The 18708-nt window shown below is 40.9% G+C and overlaps 1 protein-coding gene across 3 annotated transcripts in view; it reads right to left on the minus strand.

The window, feature by feature from the left end:
* SLC2A9 (solute carrier family 2 member 9) overlaps positions 1-18708 on the minus strand; it is a 644894-nt gene that overhangs the window by 209635 nt on the left and 416551 nt on the right. For all 3 annotated transcript variants that reach the window (XM_075346888.1, XM_075346889.1, XM_075346890.1), the window contains 2 exons: positions 14776-14877; positions 10344-10419 (listed from right to left, as the gene is read on the minus strand). In XM_075346888.1, coding sequence (XP_075203003.1) covers positions 10344-10419; positions 14776-14877 — 178 coding nt within the window. The remainder of the gene's footprint in view (positions 1-10343; positions 10420-14775; positions 14878-18708) is intronic.

Below are 18708 nucleotides of genomic sequence, written 5' to 3' on the forward strand. Positions count from 1 at the left end.
GGTCCAACCAGGTTTAAAAACAAACCTGGGTTCAGGCCCAGAGTTGATCTCGGTTATCTGGCCAGACACCGGTCCCTATATAAGTCTATGAGGATCCGATTCAGGTGCTTTAAAGTGGTGGTAGAAAGGAGTAGGGGGCTTAGAGCAGGCACGTTATACTTACCAGTCTCCCATACGGCTGTACACTGCTTCCAGACCGATCATGCTACTTCCAGGGCTGCTCATTACTCTCATACACAGGCACTACTTCCCCCACCCACCGGCAGTCCTGGAGTCTCTGAATGGTTGCAGTCAGACAGCGCACTCACCCTATGTTACAGCATGTCTGATTGTTTTCAATCAAAGATGCTGTGTGTGTCCCTATATTGGTGTAACAATAAATAAAAAATTTGGCGTAGGGTCCACCCATATTATGATACCAAGCACAGATAAAGCATCCATGTGCTTATCTTGGCTATGTATCAAAATAAGAGGCACAGTATGCGGATTTTTAAAAACATTATTTAAAAATTAATTTACAAAAAACGAGTGTGGTCCCCCCAATTTGATACCTAGCCATCATAAAGCCAACAGCTGAGGGCTGGTATTCTCAGGCTGGGAATACCTGTGGCAATTGGGCCCCCAGCTTAAAAATTGCAGCCTGCAGCTGCACATAATTGTTGCATCCATTGCAACAATCCCACAACTTTACCCAACTCTTTCCAATTTCCTTGGTGCGGTGGAAATAAGGGTAATGAGGAGTTAATGACAGCTCACAGCTGCCACTAAACTCTAGATTAGTAATAGAAGGCGTCTATGATACCCCTCATTATTATTCTATAAGTGAAAAGAAATAAACACAAATACCAAAAAATCCTTTATTTGAAATAAACTACAAAAAACACCCTCTTTCACCCTTTTATTAACCCCAAAACACTCCTGTAGGCCCAACTTAATCCACATGAGGTCCCACAACGATTGCATCTCTGCTACATACTGAAGGCATTGTGCATGGGCACAGAACATGTCCGCACACTGTGGACTTCAGGCAGAGATTTATTTGTGGTCATAGGTAGAATAATGTGGGAACCTCCAGCTGTAACTGTTGTTTTTTTTGTATTTTATTTCAAATAAAGCATTTTTTGGTATTTGTGTTTATTTCTTTTCGCTTACAGATAAGTAATGGGGGGGGTATCATAGACGCCTCCCATTAATACTCTAGGGCTTACTGGCAGCAGTGAGCTGTCATTAACCCCTTATTACCAGGACTAACACCACACTAGACCAATTGGGAAACGCCATGTAAAATTCCAGGATCATTGCATCTATTGGATGCGACAATTCTGGGAGGCTGCAGGCTGACACAGAAGGATACAGGACAGTACAACTAACACAGGAGGACACAGGACAGTACATGAGGACACATGACAGTACAGCTGACACAGATGGACACAGGACAGGACAGCTGACACAGGAGGATACAGGACAGCTGACACAGGAGGACACAGGACAGTACAGCTGACACAGTAGGACACAGGACAGTACAGCTGACACAGGAGGACACAGGACAGTACAGCTGACACAGGAGGACACAGGACAGTACAGCTGACACAGTAAGGCACAGGACAGTACACCTGACACAGTAGGGCACAGGACAATACACCTGACACAGTAGGGCACAGGACAGTACAGCTGACACAGGAGGACACAGGACAGTACAGCTGGCACAGGAGAACACAGGACAGTACAGCTGACACAGGAGGACACAGGACAGTACACCTGACACAGGAGGTCATATGGCATGGTAAAATAATACAGAACTTGTGCTCCCATGTTAAGAAAGCTCAAATTAGGAAAAAAATAAAATCTGAATTTTTAAGGAGATCAACTAAAAAATATTTTGTTTAGCAATATTTTTCATTTTATTAATAATTTTTACTCCACAGACCACCTGCATAAAATTTCTGGTGGTTGTCAGAATTTACAAGCAAGCTCTTTAGCCAAGACCATTGGCATATGGATCCTCGACAAAGTGAATGAGACGAATTATGGGCAACATTGGGAGGCTGAGTTGGAGCAAGATCTGGAATAGCTCCAGGACTGGAATATTGCTTTGCCCTCTAGCCTCCTTTGCTATAAAACTTCATCATTTCCTCAATAGACAAAGAGGCAAAAATGCACAAAAGACGTGATAATAATATCCACAGGCAAACAAAGAGTCTTTGGAGCATGATAGACGAGAACAAAACAAAGAAGACAGCAGCTCCACATTATGCTGTCTCAGGTGCATTGATAAATTGTGACTTATTACTTCATTTCTACCTGCCATTTGGACTATAAGACATAAGCATTTTTCAGAATTCTTTTGTCCTTATGAATATTAACATTTTATAGTCTAGAAAGTGTATGTAATAAACTGTATAATATAATGTAAATGTTGACCTTATGTAGCCGTAAACTCGCACATGAAAGAAATCCGGGAGATAAATGACGACAGGAGATGCCACAATCTCGTATCACTGTCTATAGGGAGCATTACCGCCATCACACACATTCCTAATCTGAAGAATATTAAATGGTGAGGTAACAAGGCAAAACGTGTGGGGATAAGATTTTCTTTTACTCAGAATGAACATAGCAAAAAAAAAAATAAATCATCAAGAGAGAAACTGAAACAATCAATTTATCCCGGTATAATAGAGGCTGGCTTTTGATTCAGAAAAACAGCAAAACAGCAAAATAAAAATTCCACCTCTAGAATACAAATGAAGTTTACTAAGAAAACTAAAATCCCTTTTCAAGAAGCCAATGTGGATTTTTCAACTACTATAACAAGTGATTTCTCCAAATTCAACACAAAATGCCACTTTTACGGATGACTGCAGAATCAGAAAATACAAACCAACCCCTTCATGACAAGCGTCTTTAGAATATTAGTAAATGAATAAATACATATTCTAATCTTTCAATGCAAGGACATTCTCAATCTTTTATTCTTATTTTATTGCGAGCTGCATTGCCCAGGATAGTAACTGTCTCTGTCTCTTTCCCACACTCACTCTCTCCCACTCTCTCTCTCTGTCTTCTTCTCTGTCTGTCTGTCTCTCTCTGTTTGTCTGTCTGTGCCTCTGTCTGTCTCTGTCTGTCTCTCTCTGTCTGTCTCTGCCTTTCAATGTCTCTCTGTCTCTATCTGTCACTTTGTCTGTCTGTGTCTCTCTGTCGTTCTCTGTCTGTCTCTCTCTGTCTGTCTCGGTCTGTCTCTCGCTGTCTATCTCTCACTGTCTGTCTCTCACTGTCTGTCTGTTTTTCCGTCTATCTGTTTCTCTGTCTGTCTCTCTGTGTCTATTGGTCTCTCTCTGTCTCTCTGTCTGTCTATCTCTGTCTGTGTGTCTCTGTCTGTCTGTTTCTGTCTGTATGCCTCTCTCTGTCTGTCTCTTTCTGTCTCTGTCTCTCCCTGTCTGTCTCTCTCTGTCTGTCTCTGCCTGTCTGTGTGTTTCTCTCTGTCTGTCTCTCTCTGGCTGTCTCTCTCAGTCTGTCTGTCTGTCTGTCTGTCTTTTTCTCTCTGTTTGTCTCTGTCTGTCTCTGTATCTGTCTGTCTGTCTCTCTGTCTCTGTCTCATTGTCTCTGTCTGTCTGTCTCTCAATCTGTCTGTCTCTCTCCACCGATAGCATATTACCTCACACATAAGCTTATTATACTATGAATGTCCTTCGTTGCCTATATCAACCAATTCCAGCTCCTATTAATGACCTGTAGGTCCCAGCTCCATTGACTTTAATGTAAGCAGGTTTTTTTGGTGAATAACTGTAAAGCGCGGGGTTAAATTTTCCCCTCAAAACATAGTCTATGACATTCCCTGAGTCACATGAGGTGTCTGTGCAAAATTTTGTGATTGTAAATGCGGTGCGGATTCCTTTAGCGGACACACATACATACACATACGCACACACACATATACATACACTCAGCTATTTTGGATTGCATTTTATATTTGAAACAGCACGGTCCTTGGAAACTAATAAACAGCATATAAAGGGAACCTGTCAGCAGGATTTTCTCTACCTAACCTATGACCAGCATAATGAAAAGATAGAGACCTGATTTCAATTATGCATCACTTACTGGGCTGCTTGCTGTAGCTTTTCTTTTTATCAGCAGGAGCTTATCAGTACAGAACTACTTGGTCTGCTCACAGAGAGGCAGACACATCTCTGCGGCCGCGACCAGGCCGATCCAAGAGGGTGGCCTGCTTATAGCAAAGTCTGTTTCAGCTGGATGTGCAAAGACTCACCAAATTCCTGCACTGTTATACTCACCACCGGTCAATCAGAAGACTGGAGGTGATGTTGGCTTGCCCTTCATGGATGGCACATAGCTGTGACCTCATGCGCTGCCCATGGCAGCAGTGCTGAAGTCAGCTGCTTAACTTCTGGACCAGCTATGGGAGAGGATGCCGCATGTGTGTAGGAGCAGGGGAAGGTAAGAAGAAATGTTTATGTGTTGAGGAAGAACGGAGAACATTATTACTGAAAGAGGCTCAAGATGACAGATATTATTCCTGGAAGAGTTTCCGGATGTTTAACATTATACCAGGATGGGGCCTAAAATGGAGGACACTACACCAGGAATGGGTCCAGGATGTGGAAAATTATTACTGGGAATAGTCCAGAATGAGGCACATTATACCAGGAATGTTTCCAAGTCATGGAACATTATACCAGGAAGGGGCCCAGTTTAGGAGATATTATACCAGGAAGGGGACCTGGATGGGGGACAATGTTATAGGATAGAGCCCAGGATGGAAGATATTATTATTGGTAGGGCTCAGGATGGGAGACAACATTAAATAAATTTGCCAGGATGGAGAATAATATACCAGGATAGGGGACAATATACCTGGAAGGAACCCTGATAGGGGACATAATTAAATAGGGAAACCAAGGAAGGAGACCAAGAGCGGGGCATTATATCATGATTAAACCTGGATTATACCAGGAAGAAATTTATGATGGGGAAATAATACAAGGAAGGGGGCAAGGATTGCAGATATCATACTGGAAAGGAGCCTGGATGGGGTGCATTTTACCAGGAATGAGCCTGGTTGGGGTACATTATTAAATAAAGGGTCAGGATGGGGTACATTATTACAGGAAAGGGCCCAGGAATGAGGACATTATTATCAGGAGTGGCCCAGGATAGGGGACATTAATACAGGAAAGACTCAGGATCGGGACATTTTCAAATAAAGGGGCCAGGATGAAGGATATTACTACAGAAAGGGACCAGAATGGGGACATTACAGGAAGGGACTCAATATGGAGTATAGTATCAAATAAATGGGCCAGGATGGGGGACATTTCTACAGGATGAGGGACATTAAAGACATTCGTGTTCACCCCATGTTATATAGAATCTACAACATACCGGGGTCTATATATCTGACCAACATGCAGGTGAGGGTCCAGGTTTAAATTTTCCACTGAGACTCATCGGACTAGTCCTTTGATAAAACGTTGATAACAGAGTGTCTTATTACTGTGCTGTATGTTTCATTACTCTACAACACCATCACAGGAGAAAGGAAGCATTACATGGTCTACCTGGAAATGAGTGGTCTTGTATGATATTTATTGGGTGTGATGTCTTGTAACCATTCTTAGAAAAGAGTAACTCAGTAGATTAGATAATTGAAGGATTAAGATAAATAGCTAATATAAAGTGAAAAAATCCAACTGTAAAGTAATTATTTATATTAGATATGCCTTAAAAACATCAATAGAATCCACATAACACCGAAAACGTATGTGGATATCTATAAAAACATGTAGGGTACTAGGTCACAAGGGTACACATCAATTGATGTGATTGCGTCTTGAATCTATCCTTGTAATACCATATAAATTAAACCATACGAAATTGGCGGAGGTTGGCACCCTAAAAATGGCCACCATTATGGACATCTATTAAGGGAAGTACACTATTTACTCCCTTCCCCCATTTTTTTTTTCTGATTGTTCCTGTCTGCACATCTACAGTGTGGAACGAAATGTGAGGATTTTACCATTTACTTGGTAAATCATGTGAGATACACTGTAGCCACGGTATCTAGACATGATTTGTAAACTACTATTTGTGTGTATACATGTTAAGTGATTACCCTCCACCATTGCATGATAGAATTATTTTTACATCCTACAATTTCTCACACAGCCTAGGGTCATATCTGGAGATGAGCGAACCTGAGATTCGAAGTTCGAAGTTCAGGTTCAGAAACCGACTACCAAAATAACAAAGTTTAGGTTCGAAGTTCCAGTCTGTTACGAGTGCAAACCACTGAAGCGAGCAGCGGTATGCTTGGGTGTGAGTGATACTCAGCTCTGTGCGAGCCGCATGCAGTGTTTGAATGGCTCACACTGGAGGTAACATCAGCCTGACCTGATGTAGTGTGCACACACAAAAATATTTTGGGGGAAAAACTCTGCCCACCCTCCCCCGAAGTGTTCTGCTTATGGCTGGCTGCATGTGGGTGGGGACATGAACTGCCCAAATACTGACTTCCATTGGGGTTCAGATCAAGTCCGGGTCACAAACCAAACCTTATCTAAGGTTTGACTGTGCCCTCCAAACCGAACTTCCAAAGGTTCACTCATCTCTAGCCACATCTAACCTGGTTTGTTGGTGTTCTATGGGTAGACACATAGGACCATTTCATTATTATTCATTATTTGGTAACTATTTGTTGGGTAAGAATTCATTCCACGACTACATATTGTCACAACATTATCCTTTCTCTATGATAGACCTTCCTTGTCTCTGAATTTTTCTGGTAGACTTAATTACTCAGGTTCCCTAACCTATCCAGGCTCACCCTAGGGAGTTCTAGGGTCAGACGACAGTGAGCCGGGGGCATCATTCTCTTGGGAGTTTTGTAGGGTGCCGACTTCAGCAAATAAGCAATTTTTATGTCTGTACCTTGTACCCTACGTATTTTTATAGATATACACACACCCATCTGGTGTTATCTGGATTCTATTGACGTTTTTAACGTATATCTAATAAAGATAATTCTTTTAAAGTTGGATTTTTTTCACTTCATATTAGCAATTCTCAGAAAATTTTGGGTTTTTTGAAAGTTGATGACATGAGGTTTCTACTCTGGACTACATGGAACTGAATCGGCAGAGAATATACCAAATGTAGTTTAAATATCTCCAATAAAAAGGTGCAATAGTTTAAAGTGCATTAATATTGTGCAGTACAACGTTGCTTGCATTGGCTAAGCACAGCCCAGATAGTCTGCGCTTGTTGTGGTTGATCAGGGACTCAAGGCTCCTTATAGATAAAATATGTCAGTCTTTGTCTTAATCTTACTCTATTTCTGTGAACTACTGACATAAAAATAAACACAGGCGGTATTTTAATCTTTTGTATAAAGCAGTCCTTTGAGACGCAGACTAATCCGCCGTATTATCACTAGAAAAACCATTGAACTCCTTAACTCTTCAATTGCTGGAGGTTTCTCGCTGTAGGCAAATTCATTTTGGACCAGAGGAAATAAGATTCATGATATATTTGTTAATGAGGGCCATTGGATCAAATAATTAACCTTGAGGCGTATGGGATTGTGGGAAGTATGTCCGATTAAATTGTTTCTCCTTACATAAGCCTGTTCAGAAATATTCACCATGTGACATAGATCTAAGATGGCCTCCGTTTCCTGTTCTTCCCACCCTGCCATGGTATGCAAGGAATGTCCAGATGGGAGAAGAGGACCAACCCACTGGTCAACCAACGGACTAAACCCATGGACTAACCCACTGATCGACCCACGGACTAACCCGTGGAACAACAAACTGATCGACCCACGGACTAACCCATCGACCAAGCCACTGATCGACCCCTTGGCTAAACCATGGACCAACCCACTGATCGACCCACGGACTAACCCATGGACCAACCCACTGATCAACCAACGGACTATCCCATGGACCAACCCACTGATCGACCCACGGACTAACCCATGGACCAACCCACTGATCTACCCATGGACTAACCCATGGACCAACCCACTGATCGACACACCGACCAACCCATCACCAATGGACACATCCGAGCATGCTCACTGTAGAGCTGACCACGCCCCTTTTTCTTATTTATATAAACAGGTGCTCTGCTAAAATAAAGGCAGGTGAAGCAGCGTCATCCTCTGATCAAGGAGAGGTTACATTTGACTCTGGTGTCAATTATTTCACGCATGCACTTGATCCATACCCATTAGGCCAGGAGCAGGCAACTTGGGGACACAGCTAGTCGTCACCCTAACATATTCACATGATATTCGCACTGCATTTTTTACTGCCATTTTTTAAAACTACAGCTAAACGATTGAACTTTTACAGAAAAAGATTGTGGAAAAAGGTGCAGCAGGATTGCATTGTGTGAACATAACCTTAATAGGCATGTCTAGCACTTTTATATTGATGACTTATCATTAAAAGAGTTCTCCACTACTTGGATAACCCCTTCTCATTCCCCATGTACATAGTTACATAGGTTGAAAAAAGACCCTGGTCCATCTAGTTCAACATTCCTCCACCAATTATACATCATCCAACACTTTTTAAAAAACTGTTATAGTGTCTGCCATTACTACCTCTTGTGGTCGGGCAATCCACAGTCTGACTGCTCTAACTGTAAAGAACCCTTTCCTATTTAGCTGTCGGTATCACTTTTCTACACCCACAGTTTCTGCCCCCTGGTTTAAGTTTTGTCTTTGGAAGGAATAAGTCATGTGCCAGTCTTTTATATTGACCACACTTGTATTTATACATATAAATGAGATAAATGTGCGCTCCCATAAAAAAGAGCTTATGCTCACCTCTGGTGCTGGTGTGGTTTCAGCGATGTTGGAACTCCCGTTCCCAAGGCTCACGTGACATTGTTATGACACAAGATCCCCGCTCCCAATCAGCACCGACTTCTTTATCCCCGCCTTTAGACATGTAAGGAATTAACAGCCAGTGAGCAGCATCCCCAGCACTCACTTCCTGTTAATTGGTTAACCGTGTAGAGAAGGAAACCGGCGCCTGATTGGTCGAGGAGATCACATGTCATAACAATCTCCAGCTGTCCCCAGGAACATGAGTTCCAACACTGCTGCAACCATTCCGGCACTGGAGGTGAGTATAGGCTTTTTTTTATTTTCATGAGGACATACATGGAGAATAAGAAGGGGAGGTCCAAGTACTGGACAACCCTTTTAAGAGAGGTCATCAATACCAACTGGATGAAAATTTCAAATTTAACATGAAGAAATGGGTAAAGAGTCCATCTGAAAAGGCAAGTTGTAAAAGTGCAATGGAGAATTGAAACATATCCTACCATTATACATCTCTTTTGCAGTATCCATAGTAACAGACTACAAACAAACCCTGTGTAGTCTGATGCAGTCATACTCTCTTTGATCTGTCTCTTTCTCCTTGCCCACAGACATTCATTAGATTATTAAGACATAGAGGATAGATTGAAGAGGATATGACTGCAAGTTCAGACTAAACAGGGTATGTTTGTAGTCTGTCACTGTGAAGACACATAAATCTACATAGCAATAATATGAGACTATAGAGATACAAGATACCTCTGTGTTACCCCTATTGCTTTGCACATTTTCATGGATTTTACCAAGTCTACACAAATACCCTAAAATTTCTATAGTACATTTATAAGATTTAAAAATCCCACAGGGAAGCAAACATTAAAAATACTATATATAAACTAAAAATACTGTATATAAATTAAAAATTAATTAAAAATCCATCTTTACTGTTGTGCACTATACGCGGGATCATCTTGTAAGGACAACCTCCATCTTCAAAGAGAAGTACACTGAATTGCTGGAGGACCACACATTTGCTTCAAAGGTCACTTCTGGTATAATGTATTGTTATATGCTGACTACTTATATGATCGCGGATCAAATGAACCGGGGGTCTTTATTATGAGGCAACTCCTAAGTAGTTATCAATAATTTAGGTTAATATCAATGAAAGAATCAGGAATTTGAGATTGGTTTCTGGGGAGAATCACAATCCATTTTCTCTGTAATTCAATTATAAGGTTACGCTGTGTTAAATTAACATCAATTTTTTTTTGCAACCACTTTGTAACATATTACAAATTCATCTAATTATCTTAATTAAATATGTTCTAAATTCCTAGCAACAAAATTGAGTGACATAAGCAGAGCTCTGCTTTTTATCAGCTTTGGAAAATTAAGTGTTGTCAATCAAAGAACAAGCTATGTGCAACGAAATGTCATACTTCACATAATAAATAATACGCTGTAATCAGCAGAAATTATTTACCTGGTCCGATGCAAAACGATGCAATTACACCCAGAATGCAGACGATGCTAATATAAGGTACCCACGATGCCCGATCCTATTAATAAACCAAATATCAATTCAAAATATAAAAATATGACTGACAAAACATTAGGCTACAACCCTGCCTTAAGAGGACCTGTCATTTGCTCAAAAAATATCATGAGTTTCTCCCTGTCATGACTGTAGTGGGACTCCGATGAGGTTAAGTCTTGTAGGAGGGGCTTGCTCAGTGGTGCCTTGTTCCGGCACTCACATCACTTTATTTTGGTGTGGACTTCGCCGTAACGCCGCCAGTAATATTTCCAGCTCTGCTGCGTGCAACTGTTCCTGTGAGAGTTCTCTGTTCTAGTCCTGCTTCCTGGTATTAATCCCCCTTCCGGTTTTGACCTCAGTTCCTCCTGTTCGACCTGACCTTCGTTCCTCCTGCCTGACCTGACCTTTATTCCTCCTGTTTGACCTGCCTTCCTTCCTGACCTCAGTTCCTCCTGCCCAATCTGACCTCCATTCCTCCTGCCTGACTTGACCTTCGTCCCTCCTGTATGACCTGACTTCCTTCCTGACCTCAGTTCCTCCTGCCCAACCTTATCTCTGTTCCTCCTGCGCGACCTGACCTTTGTCCCTCCTGTTCGACCTGACTTCCTTCCTGACCTCAGTTCCTCCTGCCCATCCTGACTTCCATTCCTCCTGCCTGACCTAACCTTCGTCCCTCCTGTTCGACCTGACTTCCTTCCTGACCTCAGTTCCTCCTGCCCAACCTGACCTTTATTCCTCCTGCCTGACCTGACCTTCGTCCCTCCTGTCCAACCTGACTTCCTTCCCTACCTGACCTCCATTCCTCCTGCCTGACCTGACCTCTGTACCTTCCTGTCCTATTGTCTCTGGTCTTGGTCCGTGTCCTCTCCTTTTCCCTCCCCAGTGCTTGATTGTCCTTCCGGCATGTTATTTGACTTTGGCTTGATGACTCTTCAGTACAGACGTGACATCGCGACATATACCTTGGTTGATCGACTATCCTTGCGCTTGTTAGCTACCTCAAGTGAGTCTCTGTATTACTGCACTCAGGAGTCTATCTCTACCTGAGTCCCAGAGCCCCCTAGTGGTAGTTTGACACTCCCATCCTTCAGAGACTCGTGACAGCTGTGGGATTTGAGCTTCATTGCTCTGTGATTTTAAACATGTTTGATTTTTCTTGGCACACCAAGGATTAATGACAATCTCCTCGATAGTATCTCCTGGTTAGTTCATTTTAGCTGCATTCGATTTGTGACCACTCCCATCTTCTTTGAATAGTCACATGTTCCATCTCATGTTGCCGGTTGTAGATTGAACTCTGTTATAGCCACTGTGGAGGTAGGAAGTCTCTAGGAGTTGCTAGTAATCTGCTGCTAGAGTTCTGTTGCTGGAGTTCTGTTGTTAGCAGCCCTGGTAGCTGGCTGCAATAAAGGAGGTTTGTGGACATCCTTTTTGTCTTTGTTCACCTGTGTCGCATTACTTCAGTGGTGACGTCTAGTGCACTCAACGAACTTTGCACTAGCTAGGGTGAATGGAAGGACAGTGAGGGACTACGCATGTGATGGCAGAAGGTGGAAGGACCGGCTTAGGGAGCTCAGGGTAAAGACACACTATCGTGTCAGGTGGTGACTCATATCCCCTCTCCCTACCATAAAGGCCTTCCTACAATGGTTTCCATCCAACTTTGTGTTGCACTGTGTGCCAGGTGATCCCTTGCCTGATACATTGTAAATATCTCTGAGCAACCCTGTTTCTGATGCTCTTTTCTGTTTTGTGCTGCGTGGCTCCATTGCCGAGATATTCACATTTCTTTCTCCCGGAGCGCAGTATGGGAAATCTCTACAATGGAATATTTCTTCACAGTCTTCTCCGGGGCAGTGTACTTACACCGCTCCATCCCAGATGCTACCAATCACAGCTCAGCAGCTGATCTAGCTTACAATTTATTTAACTTTTTTTTTTAGCAAGTGACTTCTGTCTTCATTAAAGTACTACATTAACTAAATTTCTGCCAATTTGACACTGGAAATTGCCAAAGTTTGAAAATCCAGCATTTCTTTTCTATTCTAAAACACCAAAATAATCGATAATTTTCATAAACACAAAGCATTTTACATAAATGTTACTCTTTGACACCAAATTATATTGTTTTTGAGAAAATCCAACTTTTTACAAAATGAAGACATTTTATGCGTCAGAAAGTACAATATATATTATTCATCATTATCACATTCTGTGACCCATTTCCAGCCCTTGTGGCCTCTAGAAGGGATCCAGACATGGGCTGCAGTTTTTGTGATCCACTAAAATGTGAGGTGCAATGCAATTTTTGCATTGTAAATTGTGAAATGTTTTTCTCTCATATGCTAATATTTTTTTTTTGTTTTTATTTGATAACAAAATAAAAGTTTACTTTCATTGAATTCTTCTTTGTTACAGAATTTCAGTGCAAGATCCTTATCAAAAATCTGCAAAACTCCCACCATGTTTAAACATAATTAGGATTTTGTAGGAACTTATAAAGAAAAGAATCTGATACTCCAATTGTGTAATGAAAGAGTAAAGATTTATTTGAGCTACAATCCAACAGTAATGTTTAGGCGTTACGATAAGATCTTCCTCAGGCTAGGAAATGCATAAACAAAAAAGAACAAAAACATTGGATTGCAAGATGATTTAAGTTGACAGTAAGGCCGGCCGCTTTCACACTACGTTCCAATCCCCGTTCAGTGATCCCGTCGGGGCTTCCGTCCGAACCCCCCCGCAAAACAGGTTTCGGATGTATGCACCGACAGGGCCACTGACTATAATGGAGCAAATGGAGTCACCATGTGCTCTGTCATGCACCATTTTCGAAAGCATACACCTATTGGAGACGGACACCAAGACGTATTAGACTGCGTCTTAATGTCCGCCTCCAAAAAGTGTATACTCTCCAAAATGGTGCAGGATAGAGCACATGGTAACTCTGTCTGCACCATTATAGTCAGTGGCCCTGTCGGTGCATACGTCCGAAACCCGTTTTGCGGGTGGGTTCGTAGGGAAGACGGGACCAGTGAAGGGGGATTAGAACGCAGTGTGAAAGCGGCCTTAGTGAAACAGCATGTTACAGTGCAAGTATGTAAATGGGGGATACAGGCTAGTGGGGTGTGCGCTCTAATTTTTAGTAATGATTTGACTAAGAGAGTTAAAGGGAATCTGTCACCAGATTTGGGGCCTATAGGATGCGGCAACCACCACTGGGCTCTTATATACAGCATTCTAACATGCTGTATATAGGAGCCCAGGCATCTGTGTAGAGCGCAAAATGACTTTATAATACTTACCTATGGTGCAGACTGGTCAGATGGGTGGATATAGAAAAAACAAAACATGTCAGCTCACCGAACCATAGCACATGTAGCGTCTGGAGGAATTCAATCAATCCTGGGCGGTGCAGGGAACTTGGATTCCGGATAATCTTGTAGACACAAATCTTTAGTGATATTCCAGCAACTTCGACCAGAGGATTATAAAATCAAAGACTTTTATTCCAAAAAATTAAAAACAGGTATCATGTATAAAATATATATGGTTCACCAATGTGAAGAATGCTTATGCGTTTCGGACTGGAGGGTCCTTACTCATAGCTTTTATAATCCTCTGGTCGAAGTTGCTGGAATATCCCTAAAGATTTGTGGTCAGATGGGTGGCTCTGTTCTCCGGGTGCGGCGCCTCCTCTTTTGGCCATCTTAGTCCTCCTTCTTCTGAAGCCGGGGTGCATGATGCCTCCTACGTCATGCAAACGCGCCTGCATTGAGGTCCTGCGCAGGCGCACTTTGATCTGCTCCGAACAGGGCAGATTAAAATATTGTAGTGCACCTGTATAGGACCTCAATGCCTGCGCGTGTGCATAACGTAAGAGGCACCGCACCCAGAGAACGGAGCTACCCATCTGACCCATTTGCACAGTACCAACTGTTTAGGTAAGTATTATAAAGTCATTTTTACGTTCTACACAGCGGCCTGGGCTCTTATATACAGTATATTAGAAGGCTTCATATAAGAGCCCACTGGTGGTTGTCGCAGCGTATAGTCACCAAATCTGGTGACAGGTTCCCTTTAAAGGAGAAATTTTGTGTTATACGCTTAGTTTGTTGAAGGAAAAATTTGCATCTTTATTAGTGAGGTATAACTTTGGAATAGAGGGGACAGACGAAGGAATCAGAAGAGCAACAGCAATTGGAGGAGAAACTTATTTTACATTAAAAAGCCAAGCAAAAGTTCTTCTAAGAATAGTTTAGTACAAAAGAATAGGTCTTTTTGGAAGTTGCAATCCAATAATGTTAAATAAATTGTGCAAAATTTGTCATATAACATCTTTTTGAAATCTACTAATATTCACACAGAAAACACTCACCTGGAAAGTCAGTGATATAGTCAGTATTCCGAAAAACACTGTCATCAACCCAAAGCCGCCAATAAGAAGAACCCTTCTTCCAAGTTTTTCAACCGTCATTCCCTAGAGATATGCACAAAAAGATTCACACTGTTAAATGCTGAAGTCACAATATATACCATTATATAACAAAAAATTAATGAAACCCTTCTTGAAAAGGGCAATTTTTGTTTTCGTGCTTTCATATATTTCCTCTTCTTTGTCAATGAAACATATCGTACCTTTTTTGCATGAATGGTTGTTTTTGGAGGGACAAGTTATAGTTTTGCATGACATCATTTATTTTACCATATAATATACTGAGAAACAGGAAAAATTCCAAGTGGGGTAGTGTAGTGAAAAAACACAATTCTACCATTTTTGATTGGCTTTGTAGTCTTTCATGTCCCTTACTATGCTCTGGGGTCTCTTTAGACCCTAAGGTATAATAAATGTAATATATAAAAATAATGGAAACCATCCTTGTACTCCCCACATCACTCACCTCTCCTGCCATTCTGCTTCTCCCCATCACCCATCCGATCCTCGTTACATTTAATGATCCCCGCTGCGAATACTGATTTCTCCGAGCCTCTAATATTGAGTGGGACGTCCAGCTCTGATGAGGCTCAGGAGGGTTCTGTGCAAGAGGACGAAAGGCCACATAGTCATGACATTCTTCCTGACCTTGTGCGTGGACATGAAGAGCCAATCCTGGGCCTGTTTAGAGCTTGACATCCCGCTCAAAATTAGAGGCTTGGAGATTACAGTGTTTGTGGTGGGGATCATATGATACGACGAGGCAGGATAGGTGACAGTGGGGAGCGGAGGGGTCTGAGAAGTAAGCCATGAGGTGAGTACAAGGAGTTTTTTCTTTTTTTTAACTTTTTGATTGCCATTCATTGTTCACTACAATGCCTGCTACAGGCCGCGTAGAAGTGAACTGCAATAAATCCGCATATTATCATATACATCTTCGTTGGGTTCACTGAGTAGTAAAATACACTTGGGAACATAATTCTGCAGTTTAGCACAATCCTAATGATATGCAAACATTTTTAAGAAGACCTGACAGTAGATTTTTTTTCTTTAAAAAACCCTCAAACTTTATTGATTTTTAATTAATTGCAGCACATCAATGGTATATATTGTCAATACAAAAGTCAATCAACAGACCTTTGTAATATTTGCCTCTTTTGAAACAAGAAGAGCTTAGGGACAGGACAACTATCCAGGAATATTGGGAAAGAGAAATCGGGAAAGAGGGAACAGGGGATACACGAGAAAGGACATTAAAGAGCACCTGTCACCAGATTTGTCCCCTATAAGCTGTGACCACCACCAGTGAGCTCTTAAATATAACATTCTAGAATACATTGTATAAGAGCCCAGGTTGATCTGTAGAATGTAAAAAACACTTTTATTATACTCACCTGCGTGGTGGTCTAATCCGGCGGGTGTCGCTGCTCTCCAGTCCGGCGCCTCCTCTCTGCTGCAATGGCAGTCCTCCTTCTTCGCAGGCCAGCGTGGTTAACGCATCCTACCTCATCCACACTGGCCGGCATTGCAGTCCTGTGCCACTGGTGGTGGCCGCAGCTTATAGTTGCCAAATCTGGTAACAGGTTCCCTTTAAAGGGAACTCTTATATACAGCAGGACCTCACTGCTGGCCTGTTTACGTCCTGCCATTTCCTCCGTTGGAAATAAGTCGTGCATGCAGAACTTTTGGTTGATTTTTAACAATGGGACACTAACAGATTGGCTCTAACAGACGACACATTTTGGACCATCTGTTAACGGATCAGTCACCATTAAAGTCAGGGGAGTTTATGGATCCGATAACAGATCTGTTTTTAAATTTTCCAAATGGATCCCAAAATGGACTGCATTACAGGATATAGGAACATAGCCTTAAAGTGTTGATATCACTAATTTTGATATTCAGCTGATTAATTAGTTGAACAAAGAAAAGTCTTTTTTTTAAGTTCTGTGAAAAAAAATCCTTTCCAACTCCAAATCAGGCAATCAGAATAAATCCCTGGATCAGTGACTCATTTCTAGTAATCTAGTACCCATAACGTAATATAATAGTGAAAAAAAAATCAACTTGTTAGTGAATTCACCATAACAACTTCCCCTGCAGTGAAATTCAAAATGCAAATGCTCTTACTGTAAAGAATCCTTATTTAGGTTGGTGTAAAAATCTTCTTCCCTCAAGATATAGTAAAAATCCCTGGATCGGTGACTTATTTCTAGTAATCTAGTATCCATAACTTAATATAATAGTGAAAAAAAAATCAACTTGTTAGTGAATTCACCATAACAACTTCCCCTGCAGTGAAATTCAAAATGCAAATGCTCTTACTGTAAAGAATCCTTATTTAGGTTGGTGTAAAAATCTTCTTCCCTCAAGATATAGTAAAAATCCCTGGATCGGTGACTTATTTCTAGTAATCTAGTATCCATAACTTAATATAATAGGGAAGAATTCACCTCTCTTTACCTTTCTTTTAGTCAATTTACCATAACAACTTCCCCGTACTGAATTTCAAAGTGCAAATGCTCTTACTGTAAAGAATCCTTATTTAGGTTGGTGTAAAAACCTTCTTCCGTCTAGATATAGTCAAAATCCCTGGAGCAGTGACTTATTTCTAGTAATCTGCTATCCATAACTTAATATAATAGTGAAAAATTAAACTTTCTTTTAGTCAATATACCATAACAACTTTCCCCGTAGTGAATTTCAAAGTGCAAATGCTCTAACTGTAAAGAATCCTTATTTAGGTTGGGGTAAAAACCTTCTTCCCTCAAGATATAGTTAAAATCCCTGAATCAGTATCAGTGACTTATTTCTAGTAATCTAGTATCCATAACTTAATATAATAGTGAATAAATGAACTTTCGTTTAGTGAATTCACCATAACAACTTCCCCCTGCAGTGAATTTCAAAGTGCAAATGCTATAACTGTAAAGAATCCTTATTTAGGTTGGTGTAAAAACCTTCTTCCCTCAAGATATAGTCAAAATCCCTGGAGCAGTGACTTATTTCTAGTAATCTAGTATCCATAACTTAATATATTAGTGAAAAATTAAACTTTCTTTTAGTCAATATACCATAACAACTTTCCCCGTAGTGAATTTCAAAGTGCAAATGCTCTTACTGTAAAGAATCCTTATTTAGGTTGGTGTAAAAACTTCCTTACCTCAAGATATAGTAAACGCCGCTGTTATAGTATAAATATACATTGAGAGAAATTTCTATATTTATCTAGTTATAATCTTTTCAAAAAGCATTAAACTAAATTACATGAAAAAAAGAACAATCATGTGCTTAACAGTTTACGAAGGTGGGAATGAGTTCATTGATAGTATGCTAGAAAACCAGAAATGTACTCAGTGGAATGGAAATTAGTGAGAAAAATGTTTCACACGCCAGGCGATGTATGACAGACCAGATACAGCATAATTAGGACTATGTGCTTCAGAGGGGCATTGTCGCTGGAGGTTCACCTTTGATGGATCTACATTAACAGTTTTTATTATTATTATTATTATTATTATTATTGCAATTACATTATACAATTTCAGATATTGAAGGCAGAAGAAGATGATGATGAGTTTAGAAAATCAATTTTCAAATACCATATTGAGTAATTCTGATTTCATTAATGTTTTAGTGGAGAATCAGTTACAGATTGTGTCTCTATCTGAAATAACAATGATGTCCATGCACTAAACACTAAAAGACAATAAAGCTGTAATTCTTCATTTCCCCTGCGGAGGTGCTGCAGGGAAATTGAACACTTGTTGGTTGCATTCAAGATTATAGCCAATCGCTGAGCAGTGAGACACTCCATGATCAATCCTAATATTAGAAACGGATTATCTAAATTATACCGATCATTTACCAATGTGC

The sequence above is a fragment of the Anomaloglossus baeobatrachus genome, chromosome 1 (assembly GCF_048569485.1).
Source record: "Anomaloglossus baeobatrachus isolate aAnoBae1 chromosome 1, aAnoBae1.hap1, whole genome shotgun sequence".
NCBI classification, from domain to species: domain Eukaryota; kingdom Metazoa; phylum Chordata; class Amphibia; order Anura; family Aromobatidae; genus Anomaloglossus; species Anomaloglossus baeobatrachus.